Source organism: Odocoileus virginianus, chromosome 8 (assembly GCF_023699985.2).
Source record: "Odocoileus virginianus isolate 20LAN1187 ecotype Illinois chromosome 8, Ovbor_1.2, whole genome shotgun sequence".
Classification (NCBI taxonomy): Eukaryota; Metazoa; Chordata; class Mammalia; order Artiodactyla; family Cervidae; genus Odocoileus; species Odocoileus virginianus.
The window spans coordinates 74,131,040-74,152,447 of record NC_069681.1 but is presented as its reverse complement, the minus strand read 5'-3'; the positions used below and the strand labels follow the sequence as shown (position 1 = coordinate 74,152,447).

The window sequence follows — 21,408 nt, the reverse complement described above, 5'->3', positions numbered from 1 at the left end:
TGTTGAGCATTAGCTGGGAGGCTGAAACCTACATTTCCCAGAAGTCTTAGGAGCAAGACCAGTGGGTGCCGTTAAGTTTCCACCAGCGAGATGCACTCATGTAGTATCTGGAAGACAGAGAGAGGGCAGGAGTCATTCTTCCTGTGATAGTCATGGCTCACCCGTCCTGTGAGTGTTTCCGTGGCCACATTCCACACTCCACCATTTGGCCATCATCTTCTTGGAAGTGGGGCTGCCATGAACAGGTCAGCAGCTTCCAGACCTCTCCTGACAACCATGGTAAGAAGACCCTGAAGCCAAAAGTCCAGCGGGGGCTTGTCTTCCCATGACTTTGTGAGTGCTGAGTCACTGTTAGTTTGAAATACTTCAAGTGGTTTCTATTTTCACACTGAATTTTTTCAGATAAAAGAAAGAAATAGGGTTGCCCTTAAGAAACTCACTCCCTGTTGGAGGAGAAAGACCATGCCAGGTAATGAGGCAGATGATAAAGGTGTGAATGCAAAGGTACCACGGGGGTAAAGAGTGGGAGCAGGGCCTGGGGAAGCGGTGTCCGAGGTGCCTATTGTGCTGTGTGTGCTCAGTCAGTCGTGTCTGGCTCTGTGTGACCCCATGGACTGTAGTCAGCCAGGCTCCTCTGTCCATGGGATTCTCCAGGCAGGAATACTGGAGTGGGTTGCCATGCCCTCCTCCAGGAGATCTTCCAACCCAGGGATCAAACCCACGTCTCCTGCATCTCCTGTATTGCAGGGGATTTTTTACCACCAAGCCACTTGGAAGAGGTGTCCCAGGCATCCACTACTGCACTGCAGACGTAGGGGTCCGTGCTGCTCAGTTTTTCCCATTGACTGGGCTGGACAGCTACACTGACCTCACATGACTACAGTCAGATGGTGGCTGGGCTGGGGTTTTCCAGAGGCTCTGCAGAGACACCCCAAGGCCAGGGCTTCTGTCTCCATTTGTCCCAGAGCAGCTCCTCTCCACGCAGCCTCTTCACATAGCCTCATCAGCAAGGTGGCTTCCAAAAGCACATATGCCAGGGCTTCCTCTAAGCCCGAGACTGGCACAGCATCCGTTTTACTGCAGTTTTCTGGTTCAAGTCATCAGCCTGGCCCAGCTGGAGTGAGCTGGGACTACACCAAGATGCAGAGACAAGAAACCTGCTTCACAGGCATCTCAGAAATGAGCTGCCACAGAGGGATGCTCTGGAAGTGTGGAGAAGTCCATGGAGAATGTCCAGTGGTTGATGAGCTAGCGGACTTGACAGAAAACCTAGGGGGCCTGCTCCAGAGGCCGGCAGAACTATTACTTGATAAACCTCAGTGTAAGGAAGGGTGGGGGGAAAAGGGAAGGCAGGTGAGCACAGGAAGGGTGAGTCAGTAGTCTTTCCAGTCGGAGGGAAAAGAACGTTGTTTAGAGGCAGCCCTGGGGGTTCAGGACCCACTCAGAGAATTGAGGGGCCTGAGAGTCCAGCCTGAGGGACTTGGACTTGACCTTCAGACTGTGGAGGCCCATGAGCAGGTTTGCATCATGGGGAGGCACGACCACATCCCCGTGTCGGAGGAGCCCTCTGGCCTAAGCCAAGTGTGGGGTGGATGGGGAAGGTGCAGCCTGAGCCAGTGAGACTCCCGCAGTGGGACTGGTGAGGATGGAGGGGGGTGGGGGGAAACCAAGGTGGTGAGGAAGCTGAGGAGGAAAGAGACTTGAGACAGTCCTGGAGGGGAGAATGAACAGACCCGATATTCTATGATTTAGATGTGCCTAAGAGGATTTGAGGGGCTTCCCTGGTGGCTCAGTGGTAAAGAACCTGCCTGTCAATGCAGGAGATGCAAGAGACACAGATTCAATCCCTGGGTCAGGAAGATGCCCCAAAAGAAGGCAGAGCAGTCCACTCCAGTATTCTTGCCTGGGGAATCCCATGGACAAAGGAGCCTGGTGGGCTATAGTCCACAGGGTTGCAAAGAGTCAGACACAACTGAAGTGATTTAGCACATGAGGATGTGAATACATAAGAGGACATTTATCTTAATATGGGGCATTTCCCTCCATATTATAAAAGAATACATTATATGGGACTTCCCTGGTAGCTCAGTGAGTAAAGAAACAGCCTGCAGTGTAAGAGACCAGAGTTCCATCCCTGGGTCAGGAAGATCCCCTGGAGAAGGAAATGGCAACCCACTCCAGTATTCTCACCTGGAGAATCCCGTGGACAGAGGAGCCTGGTGGACTGCAGTCCATGGGGTCGCAAGAGTCAGACACAATTTAGTGACTAAACCACCACCACCATGAAATACACTGAAGGCCCATTTCCATGCCAGAAAGCAAGTTTTACATACATTATTTAACCCTTACAACAATCTTGTGAGATGGGTATTTCCTCCAATTTAACAATGAAAAAGCAGACTTAAAGATACCCAGTCATTTGACACACAGTTCAGAAGAGTGACAAATGGTGAAAGCAGAAATCGAAGCCAAGGCTGGGAGACACAGTTTAGCTTTTAGCTTTCGAACAGACAAGGCAAACAATACCTGTACAGTGTTCACGGCCTGATGAAAGTAAGCAAGTTTGTCCAAGCAACCTTCCTTCTTACACTAAATCCCAGCACAAGGGCTGTATATAGTAACAAGTACTGTTTCCTTTGGGGGTTTTGCAGAAGGCACCAAGTTATGATGTCAAGTTTTCAATGCAAACTCTTGGTATCAGTTGTGGAGATGTCAAGCTGTCCCCAGTATCTGTGATACCCTTCTTCCTTTAATGCTGCCCCTTCCCATTTTTAATTAGAAAACGACCAGGCAGAATGAATACTATACTTTCCAACCTGCTGTGCAGCCACGTGGCTTCATGTAACTGAAGTCCTGTTCATGACGTGTAAGCAGGTGTGGTGTCACTTCCTTGCAGTATCATTCAAGAAAAGGGGACGGTATTCCTTTTTTATTGTTGCAGACACATCACTGCACAGCAACACAGGACAACACAAATATGTTACCTCTCAGTTTCTGCAACCAGCAGGTTTCTCTGCTCTGGGTTTCACAAGGGTCAAGGTCAAGTTTCTGGCCAACTGGGCTCTGCTAGGGAGGCTCTGGGAAGAACTCTGGTTGCTGGCAGAATCCAGGTCCTGTGGTTGCAGGACTGAGGTCACCACTCTGTTGCTGACCTTCACCTGGGGGCAGCCCTTAGCCCCTGGAGGCCTCTGGCCAGCCCTGGCTCATGGGTCCTGCACCCCAGAGCTGGAAGTAGCACCTGTCACACACAGAATCTGACGCTTCTACTGCTGCATCTCTTGGAATCCAGCTGGAGAAAGCTTTCTGCTCGTAAGGCTTTGTATGACTAGACTGGGCCCACCAGATAATCCAGGATTAAGTTAAGGTCCCCAGCTTAACTTCATCTGTAAAGAACCTTTTGTGCTATAACAGAACACATGCACAGGTTCAAGGGATTATGAGGTGGACATCTCTCAGGGATTAATATTCTACCCATCACAGGGGCCTACCCTTTGTCCTTGTTTCTTTCCTCCTGGTGCTTAGAAAGTGGGTGTCGTAGCTGGAGTACCCTATGGAATCATGAAATGGGGGCAAATTTAGTGGTGTCAGAAAGGGAAGTCAGAATAACTTGTGCTCTCAGTCGCTTCTGTCGAGTCTGACTCTTTGTGACCCCATGGACTGTAGGCCACCAGGCTCCTCTGACCATGGGACTTTTTCCAGCAAAGATACTGGGGCAGATTCTCATGCCTTCCTCTAGGGTATCTTCCCATCCCAGGGATCGAACCTGCATCTCCTGCATTGGCAGCGGATTCTTTACCTACTGAGCCACCTGGGAAGCCTGGGCTCTCAGGCAACTCTGGAGCAATATTCCAGTCCTGAATCTCCTGCCTCCATACTTCCATGTAGGAGAGAAATTAACTTCACTCTTCAGTCTCGGATATTTTGGGTTTCCAGTAGTCACAGCCAAACCTAACCACACAATAACATCAAAGGAAATGATTTATTAAGGAGGTCTGAGACAATCATCTATCTTGGGGAGCCTGGGGGCCCCCAAACAAATTCCCCTTTGTCAAGACACTTTCTTTGGTCATCAGACGATCCATAAATTAGTTAAAACATATTTACACATACTGTTAGATAAACCGGGGCAGCAATACTGTCTGAAGTGTAACTTCAGCGTGACTGGCTTCTGCCTCTATGATTTTATGGTTAAATTTGCTTTTGCCCGGTCATCACCAATGTGGTTTTTCAGCCCACACACTCTCTTGTGGAGATTCAGGATGAGACCTAGCTCCCCTGTCAGAGGGAGGATCTGAGGTCCCAGACAAAAGAGCACACATCTGTTTTGTGTACTTCTTGTCACCTCTGAGGTCCACTGAGCAAAGTGCTGTCCTTGCTCAAGTGAGATGTGAATGATCTCAGTTTCTGGAGGAAACACACCAACCACCCATGAATGAACTATACACACATGATCATCCATGTATGCACTCTACATACATGATTTCATTTAACCCTCAGCAATCACATGAGAATGGGCTTCTCAAGTAGCTCAGGGGTAAAGAACCTGCCTGCCAATGCAGGAGACATGAGTCCAATCCCTGGGTGGGAAAGATCCCCCAAAGGAGGGAATGGCAACTAGTATTCTTGCTGGGAGAATACCATGGGCAGAGGAGCCTATTGGGCTATAGTCCAAGGGTCAAAAAGAGTTGGACATGAATGAGCATGCATGCAGATTGCAGATCAATCATAGGCGGTGTCATTATCAGTAATTCACAGACAAGTAGACAAGCTCAAAGGGATTAAGTTATTTGCCCTCATTCAGAATTGCCATAAATAGTGGATGCAAAAGGAGAACTTAAACCCTGACCAGAGCACTGAGAAACAGCACTGTTAATCTCTGTATTTCTCCAGATATCTTTCCCTCTCTCCTCCACTGGATCTCAGGACATTGGACAGCATGAAAGCTGGCTTGTGCTTTAAAACATCTGTGTGTTCTTGTGTCTCCTCATCCAGCGGAGAAATAATCTACTGTACTTCTGGTCTAGCAAATTAGACTTTCAACATTAAATTAAAATAATATATTTGTTTATTATAATAAATTCAATTGTATTTTCTATTCGTTTTTAAACCTTGGAGCTTATTTTATACCTTTTATTGCATTTCTAGAACTACCAAGGTGGAAATAGTTCCATGTAATATATCAATTTCAAATTGGCAGTATTTCCAGACATATCTAGACATGTGAAACTTCTGAATTTTTTAGAGCATGTGTAAATAGGATAAATGATTTTTCAAATTTTCATTTCCGTGGGTGTAAGACTAATTGAGAATTCAGAAAAATAACATATTTTCAATTGCTATAAATTAATCACAGCAAAAATACTGTTACAACTTTATGTGTGTAATTATGACTAGATGTGAGAGTTCAGTGTGTTCTATGATGCAGGTAAGAATCTTGACTGCATTCTGAGAATATGGCATACATTTAAGGTGTCCAGATGTTCTGCATTTAGGGGAAGACTCTAAGCAACTCTACTGAAAAGTGAATTATAGGTTCTTCCCCAGCAGGCCAGTGGTTGACTCTGTGCCCACAAAGCAGGAGGCCTGGGTTCCACCCCTGGTCAGGGAGTTAAGATTCTGCATACCACATGATGCGGCCAAAAAAATAAAGACTATAAAAGTCATGGCATTTCACTTATAAAGAAAAATAATTTTAACTTAAAAAGAAATAAAATTTGATTATACCTATTCTCTTTCATGATATATAAACATAGCATAGTTTAATAATGGAACTTGGCATTGATAGGTAATCACTAGGTAATCCAAAAGACCCGTATCAGTCACTTTCACTCTTAAAACAGCTACTGGTAGCCACTATTTGTAAAGCCTCACCTCTTTTTCCTACTAGGAGTCAACCGCAGATCACTTCCTGTGGCTCAAGTCGTCCTCCGGTGGTAATTTCCTGAAAGCTGGCCGCCGGTTGAGAGGCTCCATCACTCCCAGTTCTGTTGCCAGGAAGCCCTTCTGCTTCCTGCTGCGCTGCCTCAGTGTCCCGTTAGCTTCATTGCTCCCACATCTAGCTTCTCAGAATGGCTTTGAGTAAAATTTGATTAGTGTCAACTCAGTACTTCCTTCTTCCGGCCCTTAAAGGACTGGGTTTTCAGGATGGTTTCTCGATCTTTGAAGTATGAAAGACTCAGTTGTGAACTTTTTTCTTAGAAAGAAAAACAATTTCAATTCCTTAGGCAATCATGCGATACTTGAGCAATCGGCCAGCTTCTACTCAAGACTGATTTTCCTGTCCCCAAACACTGTGTCAACACACAGAATTGACACAATTACCTGAAGGGCCAGTTTGCATCAGAAGCAATGTCATCAGGCTGTCCTGGGTGGGGGGAAAAGTGTATAGGAAGGTGTCCCTGTCCCTACACACACACTGATCAGCGCCAGCGCTGCAACCCACGTAAGACACATCCTAAACACACGCACACAAATGCACACAGGCCAACAGACTGAGAAATGAAGGTGGAAGCTCACCCTAAGGCATACACGCGCCTACACAGAAGCACAGATCTGGAGAGAAAGAAGGAGGAAGAGAATGGGAATGAAAGAACAAAGGCAAAGGGCACTGTAATAGTTAGATTTCACCTCAGCAAATGCACTGAACAGAATTAGTTGAAGGAGAGCATATGGAGAGAGTGACAGCGCTGGACTGAGGGTCAAGATTACTCTGGGAAATCAACACAGCTTTTGTTGTGCGAAGGGAGAAATTAGGGGAAACCGAGTGACCCCTATTTACTGTGATAAATTCACCGATAATCAATCCAATCTCCGTGACTGTGAGAGACATCAGGAGGAGAGGTGACCCGCTTTCCAAAACTGGGTACTTTCAGGGCAAGCACTGCAGGCTACGGAGGTGCAGACCCAGAGGAGAAGCCCAGTTAAGAACGCGTTCAGGGGAGGGGAGACTGGGATGGGGAATACATGTAAATCCATGGCTAACTCATTTCAATGTATGACAAAAACTACTGTAATGATGTAAAGTAATTAGCCTCCAACTAATAAAAATAAATGGGAAAAAAAAAAAACCGCATTCAGGCGCCAGGCCCGGATCTGAAGGGGTAAGCGAATTATAGATGCCACACCCCGAAATCACCTCGAAATTCAGATGTGGTTACCGCGCGGTATGAACTTGGCTTTTAAGGTGAGAACTTCTTGGTGAAACCGTTAGCAAATCTACCGGAAGGAATAATACAGCAAGAGAAAAGGGGATTTTGAGCACTGTGGCCGGTACCCTGAGATCCTGATTCTCTGCACGGGGAGGCCCGGGGTTCGCCGCGGCTGGCGCGCTCCATGGCTCCTGGCGGCTGTGGTGTGGCGCGGAGCCCGCGCGGGATGTCCAGAATCCGGGATGGCAGCTGTGGCTGAGCCTGGACGGTGCCGCGGCTCCACGAAGGTACCTCATGGCGGCCGGCAGATTCCGGGCGGAGAGGTGGGGTCCGCGGTCCCGCGCGAATGCCCTGAGCCCTCCGTGCTGGGGCCGCTGTCCGGGCGCCCGGGCTCTAAGTGTCCATCCCGAGGAGGAGCGCACCGCGCCCAGGAGCGGAGGGAGGCCGCTGGCCCCACCGGGGATGTAGGTAAGGCGGTTCCCGTGGGTCCCGGCACCCGGCGGTCCCTTGAACCCCGGCCGGCTGACTCTTTTTTCTCGTCGTCGTTTAGGCCTCCTCACCTGGAACCTGGGCCGCGCGGGGGTTCGGCTGGCAGCTCCGGGCGCCCTCGGCCCGCGGTTCGCGTTCGCCAGCCCATGGTCGAGGGCCGCCACGCGGACTGGGAGCGCACGTCCAGCAGCACGCGGAGCTTGGGCGGCCGGGGGTGTCGGACCGCGCGCCCCATCCGGTCAGGTGAGGCCCCGCGTGACACCGACGGAGCTCGGAGCTCGTTCCCCTCCTCGCTGTCTTCCAGGCCTACCTGGCGAGTCGGGCCGGCCCGTCCTCCGCCGCCTCCCTGGATCTCCTGGGTCTCCTGGGGGGCCGGCCTCCACTGGCAACAGCACCTCCTCTCGGCCTCCCCCACCACTGTGCGGCCGGCCGGCAATAAACTTGAAAGACACCATCTCATTTCATCCTCGCGTTGAGCCCATTATATTCCAGCATGTTAGTCGCTCAGTCATGTCTGACTCCTTGCGACCCCATGGACTGTTGTCCACCAGGCTCCTCTGTCCATGGAATTTTCCAGGCCAGAATACTGGAGTGGGTTGCCGTGCCCTCCTCCAGGGGATTTTTCTGACCCAGGGATTGAACCCGGGTCTCCTGCATTGTAGGCAGATTCTTTACCGTCTGAAGCACCAGGGAAGACAGAGGAAACGGAGAACTCAGGGATTTGTCCCGGGCCCGGGTAGCTAAAGGGGTAGAAGGTGATTGGAGACCGGGGAGGCAGAACTGAAAGCCGGGTTTCTGCGCGGAGGCACCGACCCCGCGAAGCTGGAGGCCGCAGGCAGGCCGGAGGCAGACCGCGCTCTCCACTGCCGAGCCCGCCCCGGCGGTCCGGGCTACTCCTCGGGATGCGGAACCCTGGAACCCCGAGTCCCCACGCGAAACCTCAACATCTCCTTGTTCTCCGAGCTCAAATCCCCTTACCTCCACGAACTGGGAGGCCGAGCTCCAGAGGGTCCGCTTTCCGCACCCCCAGATCAGCTCTCCCGGTGTCCGACGAGGACAGCTCGCCTGGTCAGGGATGCTGCGGGCAGTCTAAGTGTACTTACGAAGCGGGGCGGCGTGAAACTAGGACGCGCGCAGTAAAGGTCAGTGGGTATGTGACCAAGAGGGGGTCTGTCGGAGAGAGGCTGTGGGGACCCGTGAAGAACTGCAGTCGCAGTTCCCCAGAAAACGACCACGGTTGTAAAACAACTATTTTACAGGGGTAACTATTTTCTAGACACTGAATTAAGCGCGTTGCTTGTGTTCTTTGGTGTAAACCTCAGAGCGTCCACGTTTCAGATGAGGAAACCCAGGCACGGGGAAGTGGAGTCATTTTATGAGTCTCAGCCGGCGTTTGAGGGACCCCAGGTCCAAACCGAGAGGTGCTGGACTCCGGAGCCCAGGCAGGTGCGCACAGGCTGCAGGGCGAGAGGACTGCCTGTCTTGGGAGGCGTCTCACGGACGAGGAAGAGCTCCTTTCTGATTCACAGAACCTGCTTTTCTTTGGACATCATGACTCGATTTCGCTCAGAAAAACAAAAAGCAGAACAACCCAATGACAACAAAACAGCAAAGCAAGCAGAAGCAAAACCCACCAACGAAACAAACCTTTCGTCTTTTTGCTAAAGAAAATATCATCGACTCTTGGGCGTGAGTCCATGCCTCAGGACTGAACAGTGGGGGTGCTTGGGAAGCGCCGTCAGGCATGCAGCTGGGTCAGCTGCCTGTCCAAGGGTCGTGGGGAGGAGGGGGTGTCTGGAGGTTGGGAGCCCATAGAACTGCAGCCTGTGTGCCCCCAACACAAGCTTCCTGGCCCCCCAGGCTCCAGGGGTGGAGACTCATCCAGGACCGCCAGCTCTGGGCGTTTCTCTGATGGCCTGAGTGCCAGCAGTGCAGGGAGGCAGCTCTGACACTACCTATTCACGGACAGCCCCCCCATTTCCAAACCCTCCATCTCTGGGCTCCATTGCCTAAAAAATTAATTCATCTTCAGAAGTGACTCTTAACTTTAAAATAAATCCGAAAATCCACCCACCGATAGGCTTTCTCAACCTCATAACCCAAAGGTGGTGTCTTAATTACTGACTTTTCTCTGGTCAGTGCCAAAGAAAATATGTTGCTTTAATTTTTTTTAAATGAATTGGAATCATTGCGCCACAAAATGGGTTCGATACAAAGCCAGGGGAATCAGTCTTGATCTCTTTCCAATTATCTGTATTTATTCATCGTTTCCCACAAACATCACCTGAACACAAGACCCAGACCCTGAAACAACCAACTGACCTGGAAACCACAGACCTGTTTGTAAAGAACTGTGAGGTAATTTAAAAACTTTAAATAAAAATAGCCATTTTCCCTTCCCCCAAGCTCCCCGACCACATAAGCTTTCGTCATCTCTGAGGATGTGGAAATCACACTCTGGATAGTTTCCAAGGTGAGTCAGGCCCCCCTGGTTGCCTCTGCAGTCTTCCCTGCCAGGAGACCAGGAACTAAATGCACACCCACATATCTCTGGTTCAGCGATTGATCGGGGCCTCTTTCTCCCCCAAACCTCCAGGTCCCTCCCACCTCACCAACGGGCTTGTACATTGTCCTGCCGCTGCCCAGGGATCTCTGCAAGGTGGTCTCTTTTTCAGAGAAAAGAAGTGGAGGCCGAAGGATGTGCAGTGAGGTGCCTGGTTCTGATGAAAAGGTTAAAACAGAAGAGGAATTATTCTATTCCATTTCACTAGGTCTTTGAAACCTCAGATGTTTCCTTTCACTTATTTCTAAAGGTAAAGGCAGAGAGACCTTTAGAGTAAAAAAATGGCTCTGTTTCCGGGCAGATGAAGGGGCTCCAGCCGGCTTGCCTGCTTGTGTTGGGGCAAGGTTCCTATCTGTACAGTTTTTATGGTCTTTTTGAAGAGGTGGCTTCTCTAAAAAGAGGTCCAACACCCCAGTCGTTGCCAGTCCCAGCAGTTTCACCGGAAGGGGCCCCGGACATTACAGAGTACGTCTCTTCTCCAGGGGAAGGAGGACAGCCTCTCCCCACCGCTTCCCAGTGAGCACAGGGGCCTCAGAGCCCCCGGGTTCTCCCCTGCAGCCTGGACCGGTGGTCACACCCGGGGTCCTGGGTCCGCTCCTCCTGCCTGGGCGAGTCTCTCACCGAGATTCTTGCGGTCGCAGGGGCGCGACGCTGGAAGGCTGCGGCGATGCGCTAAGGCCCGGCGGCAGGCGGCCCTCTCGGGCGGCGGCGGGGCCCGCGGGCGGCACGGCACCCCCGGGGGGCGGCGGGGGCGGCAGCGCTAGCAGCTCCTCGCCGGAGGTCACCGCGCAGTCCTGCTCGGGCTCCGCGTCCCCACCTCCTGCCGCCGGGGGCCCGCAGCTGCGCTTCTTGTCCTCCTCCTTCTTCCACTTCATGCGGCGGTTTTGGAACCAGATCTTGATGTGCCTCTCGGTCAAGTTCAGCATGACGGCCAGCTCCACGCGGCGCGGCCTGGAAATGTATTTGTTGAATAGGAACTCCTTCTCCAGCTCCAGCAGTTGCGCGCGGGTGTAGGCGGTGCGAGTCCGCTTGTTCTCCTCGGGCTCCGCGGCGTAGGCACCGCCTGCGGGCGACATCGCACGTGAATGGGGGGCCTCCCCACCCCCGACCCCTGGCTCCTTCCGCCTGCTCCCACCCTTGCAGCCCGGTCCTTCGGCTCTGGCCCTTTCCCAGCCGCTCTGGCCGCCGAGGTCCAACCATCTATCCAAGAGTACAATCGGAGGCTCAAAGGCCTTCCCTGGTAAGGCTGTCTTTTCTTGGAGGTCTTTTATCTCCCCGTGGCTCTATCAACCAGTGGGTCTAGAATCACTCTGCTTGGGTTGATGCTGATTAAAATGCACATAGTGAAAAAGTGAAAGTGTTAGTGGCTCTGTCCTGTCCGACACCACAGACAGTAGCCCACCAGGCTGTTCTGTTCATGGAGTTTTCCAGGTAAGAATACTGGAGTGGGTTGGCATTCCCTTCTCCAGGGGATCGTCCCTTCCCTACCGACCAAGGGAACAAACCCGGGTCTCCTGCATTGCAGGCAGATTCTTTACTGTCTGAGCTCCCAGAGTAGCCCAAAGTGCACATAATAAGAATCTAAACCTACTGGATCCTACAAAAGCAAAAAATGTCTTTAAATAAGGACTTAAAAAAAAACCTTTCTGATGATGACTCATAGTAAGAAATGTATTTCAAATCATCACTTAGTTCATACACTGATATATAATTGACATATCAAAAATCTAGGACATTAAACCAAACTTTACCACATATGATGCTGTCTAATTTTCCCTGTTGTTTACTGGGTTGTGCTTAGTCGTGTCCGACTCTTTGTGACCCCACGCACTGGGGCCCACCAGGTTCCTCTGTCCATGAGGATTCTCCAGGCAAGAATACTGGAGTGGGTTGCCATGCCCTTCTCCAGGGGATCTTCCCAACCCAGGGGTCAAACCCAAGTCTCTCACATTGCGGACACATTCTGGAGTTTACTAGCTCATTAAAAAGTAAATAAAGAGGTCTCAACACAGTTAATGAATTTCACCCCCAACAAATGGGTGCAACCTTCAGTTGGAAAGACCTTGAGCTAATAAGAACCCGGAGGTTATGAAATGTATTGTATCTCATATGTTATATCACATATTATCTCTCTATAGAGTTATGTTGTTGTGATCAGCACCAACTCAGGAGCTGGTAGATTTTCTGCAATTGTCGTTCTGACCTCAGCTGGGCCCCTGCCCTGGACCAGAAGGGGAACCATTCTGAGCCCGAAGGAAGGTCACTATCAGCCCCAGCCTCTGCATCCAGGGCCCCAAATACTGGCAGAGGTGGGAGCAGAGGCTCCCTGGGAGGGGAGGCTCAGGCTTGACCCCCTACCGGGGAGCTGGGTACCCCATTAGGGAGGTGGCAGTGGTGGGTGGTAGAAGAACCGCAGGCCAAAGAAGCAACAGCCAGGCCCAGCCCGGTGGGGATTAGCACTGCTCACCTGGAGTTTGCGGCCATGGCTGCGAGCCTCGAGGCCCTAATATTTTCCTTTCTGGATGAGACACCCACTGCACCCAGGTTGTGGACTCTGGGGCAGTCGGTTCCACCAGAATACCAAGAACAGGCCGAAGTCATCTTTTCCTGCGTAGGGCAGACATTTCTCCTACGCCTGTCAGCTAGAGTTGAAAAGCTAGTGTATGTGTTTGCTAGGAGGATTAATCACCCTGTACAACCCGCTGGGGTTTCCACCAGACTGAAAGGGGTGCCCAGAAGCCAAAGCGGAGCCTCAGGTCTGAGTCAGCGGAGTCCTGCTTGCTGGGGGCATCTCAGAATCTTAACACTTGAAGCCTTTCTTGGTTTTCGAGAGAAATGAGGCAGCCATTTTGATGTATGGCAGAGACCAGCACAATATTGTAAAGCAATTATCCTCCAATTAAAATTTTTTTTTTTTTAAAAAAGAACATCTAAAAAGGTCCTTCAGAGTTTGTAAATTCAACCCACAATCTTGCAGGGCTTTGGCCTGTTTTCACCATCCTCACCACAGTGCTCTGAGAGGCTCCGCAGGGCCCACTAACTCAGGGACCCTGGTGTAGGATGGGCTTCCCGCAGTAGCTCTGCGGGAAAGAATCTGCCTGCCAGTGATGAGGAGTCAATCCCTGGGTTGGGAGGATCCCCTGGGGGAGGACATGGCTACCCACTCCAGTACTCTTGCCTGGAGAATCCCACAGACAGAGGATCCTGGCCGGCTACAGTCTATGGGGTTGCAAAGTCGGACATGACTGAGCGACTGAGTGAACATGAAGGTGTTGGATGGAGGCTGCTGGTGGTCAGAAAAGGGAAGCGGTCAGTTTGTACCTTTCTCTAAGGCGCAGGGGTGGGGGGTGGGGTGGTATTTAGGGGCAAGCCCACCAGTGAGATGGATGTAGTTCCTTTTTTAGGTTGAGGGTTTTGGAAGTTCCTATTGTTATTAATAATCATACCCGATTGATCTGTGAATAAAAGTCCTTCGGGTCACTTCTTTCTCCCCAGGGGCATGAAGCCCCTCTAGGAGCAGCCAGGTAGGGGGTCAAAGACCTTGAATTTGGGCTCCTTCCAGAGTTTCCAGGGAGGACTGCGCTGGTGCAGCAGCATCCGGGCTGGAGGGGGGCCCTCCTGCAGGTCGGAGGGCCCTTGGGCAGAGGTCTCTCTGACCCTGCTCCTCCAATCCAGGGATGTCACCCCTCCAGAGCTCCCCCCATCACCCCCGCTGCCACCTTTCCTTCACGTTTTACACTCTGACCCCTTCCATCCACAGGAGTCCAAGAGGTGGGGAAGTTACCCCACCTCAGAAAGGCTTTTTCAGAACCTCCTTCGCATTTTTCCTGAGGAAGCTGAGGAGGGGGGCCAGGAATGGGAGAAACACGTCCCCAGTGCGCCAGGCGGCTCCTGGACCTCCCGTCCAGGTTCAGGCTCGCGGGTCTCCCGCCTCCCAAGAAGCCCGCATTGCCCAAGGCTCCAAGGCCTTTGGCTGCAACTTCGCACGGGTCAGTCCGGGTTTGGTTGGCGCGGGGGAAGATTGCAGCCTGAGTTTTGTCCTGCCTCAGAACTTGCCTGAGACCCCACGGAACCTTTGGGAGAAAGATTGAGAGAGGCAAGCCTTGGGGACCCTGGACATGCCCGGATTCCCCAAAGACCCAACTGGCTTGGCCAGCTCACAGTCAGGCAGGCCAGTCAGGTCGGGCAGATTGGGGGCTGAGGATTCCCGGGGTGGGGGCACCTGCAGCCTCGTCCCCCCGACTCCTGTCGGTTAGCTGGGAGGAGGAGAAAAGTCCTCGACTTGCAGTGCAGGTGAGACTGGAAGGGGCTTCCGCACGGAAGCGGTCACACGGTGCAGGCGATGCAGGCCGCGCGGCCGGAACTCGCCGCCGCCGGGTCGGGGCGGTAAGAGACCTGGGGGAGGCTCCGGGCCGACTTTCCGGTACCCGCCAGTGCTAGGGGCCTTCCGAACAGCCTGTGCCAGGAGGGCATCTCCCTCCTCAAACTGCCTTGCTGGGAAGCAGCCTGTTTGTTCAAAAGTGAGTGAGCTTCCCCAGACTTTTCCATCGGGGTGAGTGGCCAGTCCCCGGCCTTGCGGGGAGGCCCCTCCCGGCCCAGCCCCGGCCTCTGGACACCTCTGCACGCCTGGCTACAGTTTTCCTTACTTGCTTCTCTGCACCTACTAGGTGCCCCTGAGATGGTCTGGCTTGCTTCACAGAAGTCGCCAGTAAGGGGGGGGGGGGGTCGGGTGGGGAATGGAATTTAGAGCCAGAAGGAGGCCGGGGCTCTGAAGCCGGGGTCCGGTGCATCCCAGAGACCCGCTCGGTTCCCTCCGCGGCACTCTAGGAGTCCTGGGCTGGGGGACCCCGCTGGAAGGAGATTGGAAGGTCCGAAGCCTTGAACTCGAGCAGGCCTAGGCTGTCGGGAAGCTCGGGCTCCTGGAGTTCAGCGGACAGGGGAGGAAGAGGTTTAAATTCCCAGGAAGAGTCCTGAGTAGAAAGGCCGCTCCAGATTGAGCCAGGAAAAAACGCTTCTACGCAATATGGTCGTGTTAGCTCCCTATGGTTTAGTTCGACTCTAGGTTATCCCGGGTGGGGGGCTGGGGTCACAGACCGAGAGAGGGTCCTGGGAAGCGCTTGGAGACAGGGGGGCAGTCGAACGGAGAGCGGGTGAGGACAGAGCGGCTGGGGGGGGGGGCGTGGGCAGACTCACCTGCCCACTGGCCTTTCCACGCGTGAGCCTTAGTAGACTTCATCCACGGGAAAGGCAGCTGGACGCGGCCGGGTTCCTCCAGGGCGCCCGGCTCGGCTCCATCCTGGAAGGGCCCGACCGGCGGGTGGGCGAGCGCGAGCTGAGCCGGGAGGTGGTGGTGGAGGTGCGCCATCGCAGGGTCGTCGGCGAGCGGAGGCACCTCGTACGGGGAGATGTCCGGGGGGCTGCCCTGCTCCAGCGCGCCCAGGGCTCCGGGGAACGGCGGCGGCGGCGGCGGCGGGGGCTGGCGGCCCATGTACAGGCATGCAGGGGGGCTGGCGCTGAAGTCGGGCGCCGGGCCCCGCTGGAACGCGCAGGGGTCCTTGTACAGCTGCGTGGCCGCGTAGTACTGCTCCTCGCGGTTCATGGCTGCCGCCCGGGCTTGGGACTCGGGAGAGAGAGCTGGGGCCGGGGACTTGGAGCTGCGCGGCGCTGGCACTCCCGGCGCCACCCCTGTAGCTTTGACAGCTCGGCGCGGCTCGCGGAGGGCACCCGGGGCCGGCGGGACGGGCGGGCGGCCGCCGCGCCATAGGCTCCGCTGTGCCCCACGTGGCTCTGCCTGAGGCCATTATTGGCCTGGCCGGCGGCCTTAAGAAGCCAGACCCGGGTCCCCACGAGCCCCCTGGATGTTTCCGTTTTCTGCCTCGGCTCGGTTTCCTGCACACTCTTGAAAGGACAGTGCCAAAGTGGGGGCAGGAATGAACATTCATAGTGGGTCAGGAACTTCTATTCGTTTGTAGAAATATATTTCATCATAAACAGTCTGTTTTTCCTTGGATGTTTCATACTGTACATACTAGTTCATTGATATAATTTACAAGTATATACATATGTTGAGGTTGTAAACAGACTTTAAAAATGCTGTTAGGGAATATGGTCCCAAAAAATGCACAGACCTCAGCTCTACAGGTCAGAAGCCGTTGGTTCTATTTTATTTGTGCAATTTGTATACAACCATGAGTGATGTCAGTGAGCTTACACATAAAGATCCAGGATTCGCAGTGTGATTTCGTCTATGGTTGTGCTCTGGGTATTTCTGGGGTGTAAACTATAACTTCAGAAGCATTCACAATGGCTTAAATTTTTTTTTAAATTGAAAGGCACTATTAATTTTTGATTTGGGGGAATTGAGGCTCATTTGGTCAACTCAGAATGTAGGTTCCTACTGGAGCCAGGAGGAAACGAAGCTGCAGCCCCTCTGTGTCTGGCCGGGGAGGGGACTGGCACCCTGTTTCCACTCTGTTACCCCCTAGGAATCCCGAGACCCAGCCTGAGTTGGGCGGCTGCAGAGTCGACTCCTGGGTCGGATGGAAACAAGGTAGGCCGGGGAGGGGAGTGCTCAGAAAAGCACTCTGGGGTCCTCACTGCATAGAGACGCTTTTTCGAAACCAGTGGTGCTCACGGACTATCTCGAGGTCGCATTGGCACCAAACCTCGGACCCACGCCACCGACCCTTTCGCCCTGGGCATTCTGAGCGTTCTGACGAAATGACCGCAGTCTTCCAACCGCCAAGGCGTGTTTTAGAAACCCTGGAGCCCTTTGCAGAGAAGCCTGGGCAAGAGAGAGCATGGATCACCAGGAACCAGCAAGAGAAAATCACTGCACTGACTTTCCTAAACGGCAGACTGCGTCCAGTCCTTTACCAGGCTTGACCAGATTTTAACCGACTGGTGGAAAACACACGAATGCGTAGGCAGTGCATGCGCTACCCCAAAATACGCCTCGTTTTCATTAAAAAGCAAAACCTAGCTGGGGACCTGAACTTCTCGGCAGATTCCTTCTGTGGTGAGATGTTGGTGCGGGCATCATCTGTGCTGGGGTGAGTAAGCGCTGGGCACCGAGGGGTCCGCCCAAGGGTGGGCACGCGCGCCGCTCCGGGGCCCTCCGAGCGCCTCTCTCACCGAAGGGACGGCTGAGAGCAGCGGGCGGCGGGGGGCAGTTCCGGCGATTTCTTCAGGGAAAAGGGCCACCTGCAGTCCGAGGGAGCCGGGGAGCGAAAGGCCGTGGGACCCGAGCCCCTAATCTCTCCGCGCCCCCGTCAATGAGTCCATTGTTCCCGGCGTCCGCGGAGGACCCGCTATCGCCGGCCGCGAGCGACCACATCGATCCTGAGGGCAGGGCCGGAGGGGGGGCCGGGCCGCCGCGTGTTGACCCTCGGAGATAATCGGCTCGGTCGCCGCGGGTTGACTTGGCGACGTGGTTATGAGCAGGCGGCAGCACCGCTTGGGACAAAGATCGGGCACCTTTCCCCTCCCCCCTCCTCTCGCTCGTCCCCTCCTCAACCCCCCTACCCCGCACGGCAGCCCCCGCCTCCCTCTGCTGCCGCCCGCCTCCCCCGGCCCTCTCCCTCTCCCCCCTCCCCAACGTGTTTACTTTGCACTTCTCGTCTAATTGCACATTTCTGTAAATTGGTCTCCATTTCGATGCTTCATTTGCTCCCATTTAATATTTTTGCTCGGTCCTGCAGAAAGGAAAGGGGCACTCAGCAGAAAGCCAACCCGCCCCCTGCGCTCGCTGGCAAAATCCGGGAATCCGGGGGGCCAGGACGACCCCCGGCAAACGTGGGGAGGGGGCGGTGGGGGCTGAAGGTGGGCCGCCCGCACCCTCCCGCTCTCACAGTAAGCCTTTTCTGCTGCTGCTGCTGCTGTTGGTGGCTGCCCCAAGAAGTGGCCCGGGAACCCGCGGTCAGACGGCCGTTTGTTGTTATTAGGTGGGACAAGGTAAGAAGATTTGGGAATCGCCTGATTATCAGGCTGATACAGATCCTCGCCCCCGAGCTTGGGTGGTGCGTTGTGTTTCTTCTGTGGACCGGGCTCAGGGTGTCATAAAAGCGCCAAGTCCATTAAAGGTGAAATGCATTTCCGCTCTCGCTCCCGCTGACGCCCGCGCCCCTTTCGCCTCCCACAGCCCCGGCAGCGATACCGAGCCATTAGACGAGCGCCTTCTCGAGCCATTTAGCAGCAGCTCTTATGGATAAACAAACAGAAAAGGCTGTAAACCAATTAAAGTGTGGACAGTGAAAAAGTCGTTTATTAGCAGGACGTCCTGATGGCTGATACTGGCGGTCCTCGCCTGCCCTCTTCCCCACTTCCCGAGGCCCGGCTCGCGAACGGAGGTCACCTTGTTCTCCCATCGGTGACTGAGTCTTCCTCGCTGTTTTCACAAGCGTGCCAAAGGATGAATTTGGCTCGGCGATGAGAATTTTTAAGCCATTGTATTCCATTATAAAGGGAAAACAATATATGGTCATCATTTAGCTCGGAGGGTGCGTTTGTGATGTATTTGTGTGCAATTTAATTTATTAGAGTGTATTCTTTATAGTTAACTTGCTATTAAATGTTACCCGGACGTGAGGCACTAAAGCAAAGGATGTACTCTATGAGATGAGGACATTCCTTCCATAATGTACCTTGAATCTGGGTAGATGAGTCAGTGTTTTTTTCCCCAGGTCCATCATCCTTCATTCCTTCTCTGGGGTTTCCTCAGACTCTGGTACCCAGGTCTGAGAGGGGCCAAGGAAAACCTAACTCATTCAGGAAAAAAGATCCCAGACTTTGAATCAAAGGCTTTCCATTGACTGCTAGGACAAAACAAGCGTAATTCGGTGGAGAGTTGAAATTATTTTCCAGATAATTCGGTCAGTTTACCACTCTAAATATCTAGTAAAGTGTTAGTTGTTCAGTCATGTCTGACTCTTGGTGACCCCATGGACTGTAGCCCACCAGGCTCCTCTGTCCATGGGATTCTCCAGACAAGAATCCTGGAGTGGGTAGCCATTCTCTTCTCCAGGGGATTTTCCCAACCCAGGGATCAAACCGGGTCTCCTGTATTACAGGCAGATTCTTTACCATCTGAATCACCAGGAAAGCCCAAATGTCTAGTAAATACAGCCTAAAGATCTAATTTAATTGGACAGTTGTCTTGTTCCCTACGTCACTGGCTCTCTTTATGATAAGAGAAGAGTGGGGCATATGGGGGGGGGGGCTGTGCCCTAGGACTGGGCTCGGTGCCCCTCTCCCCCAGACACCAGCCCTTTCCTCCTGTTTTTTTGTTTCATCTTTCTGAGGCCCGCAGTGTACTCTGCACCTGAAAGGAAAGTGTTCCAAAGGGCCTAAGCTCACCCCTCCTCCATCAGGCATCCCTGTGTCCCGGCCCCGCAGCTCTGGGCTCTCCCCTCTGGCCTGCTCTCACCCGGGCTCCCATCTGTGCTCTGTGCTCTGTGCAGTCTTTAGAAACCCCAGGCCTTTCATTTCTCTTCTCATCTTAGTCCTGGGTAACCAGCTTCTTGGCTTCACTGAGCTTCCCTTTCTTAGCTCCCTGCTCCCTGCCTCACCGTTTCCTCACTGATCCTTTGTTCTCCTGGGAGCCTTTCCTTACCCCCACGTTCCTGCTGGAGCCCAAAGAAACCTTGACCCACACTTTCCTGAACCATTCTGCATTTCATTTGGCTTATTGGTTTGAAGGTTGAATATTTCCAATAACATTTATTCATCAAACACCTATACAGCTCTTACTGTACCTGTCTGCAATTTCTCTGAGTTACAGAAAGTCAGGAGTGAACAAGTTTGGACTTTGGTGCATCACATAGAAATCTTAGGAGCTGAGTATACCTGTATTCTGAATCTGCTCTGCACCAGCCATGTCCCTTGGCAAGTTATACAACTTCACAAAATCCTAATTTGTGAAATGAAAGCAATGGCACTGCTCGATAACATATACCCATATAATAATAACATCACACTTTCTTGCTGTTTAGTAGCACTCAGGAAATACTAATTTTTAAAATTATTTTTGTGAGATTTCAGAGAAACAAAATGTCTAATATTTGTGGCAATTCATAGGCACTCAGTAAATTGTCTGTCTCTTCCTTTCTTCCCTGGCATTGCTTTTCATGCTGTGTCCAGTTACGTACAACTCTCTGTGACCCCCTGGACTGAAGCCCACCAGGCTCCTCTGTCCGTGGGATTTCCCAGGCAAGAACACTGGAGTGGGCTGCCATGCCCTCCTCCGGGGGCTCTTCCTGACCCAGGGATTGAAGCTGTGTCTCCTGTATTGCAGGTGGATTCTTTGCCTGCTGAGCCCTGGGGGAAACCCTTTCACGCACTTTCAAACATTTAACTGTTTGTAATCGCTGCAGACTCCAGAGTCTCAGAGCTGTTACCAGGAGCCCTTGACTGCAGACATTCCCAGACAGGTAGGCCTGGAGAGAAATATTCAGGGACACAGAGGAAGCACTGGGTGGATATATGCCCGTGTTTTGGGGGAATGTGCCCTCTGCTTAAAGGGGAGAGAGGAGGGGGAGATGCTGTTGGCACCAGCCCCGAGGACATCACACGGGGCGAAACAGGACCGAGGAGATGCAGGGGCTCCTCCTCTCCTTCCTCCCATTCCTCCTCCTCTTCTTCTTCAAGGAGAACCTGAAAGAATGGCCTGAGCCCATCACAGCAGTGCAGGGATGAAGACCCCTCACCCCCACCCCCACCACCAGTAGGTGAAGAACGCAGGATCTAAGCCCCTCTGGTAGACAAAAGGCCCTCTTGCCACCATGGTTCTTCCCTGGCGGCTCAGATAGTAAAGAATCTGCCTGCAGTGCAGGAGACTGGGGCTTGATCCCTGGGTCGGGAAGATCCCCTGGAGAAGCAAATGGCAACCCACTCCAGTATTCTTGCCTGGCGAATCCCATGGACAGAGGAGCCACGCGGGCTACAGTCCATGGGGTTGCAAAGAGTGGGGCATGACTGAGCGACCAACACTTTCACTTTCCATTTCTAAGCTGCTCTCACAAACTCAGAGGAAACCCTCCCGTGGTCCAAGAGAGGAGGATTCCAGAGGAGGAGTCTAGAGTCTGGACTGAGGCAGGGCTGGAATCCTGCTTCACTTCTGCCTCCTCCAGGTCGTGAAGATGATCACTGCAACCCTGGTCTTCTTTGTGAGGCTGTAGAAACACCCTTGTCAAAGTGTTTCCTCTGCTTGTC

General features: G+C 52.9%; 1 protein-coding gene across 1 annotated transcript; it reads right to left on the bottom strand.

Moving 5' to 3' along the window:
* Nucleotides 1-10,817: 10,817 nt before the first annotated feature.
* PDX1 (pancreatic and duodenal homeobox 1) lies at nucleotides 10,818-15,799 on the bottom strand. The gene is made up of 2 exons (XM_020882208.2): nucleotides 15,394-15,799; nucleotides 10,818-11,263 (listed from the first exon to the last, which is right to left on the bottom strand). The coding sequence occupies exons 1-2, from the start codon at nucleotides 15,797-15,799 to the stop codon at nucleotides 10,818-10,820; spliced, it is 852 nt and encodes a 283-aa protein (XP_020737867.2).
* Nucleotides 15,800-21,408: the final 5,609 nt, after the last annotated feature.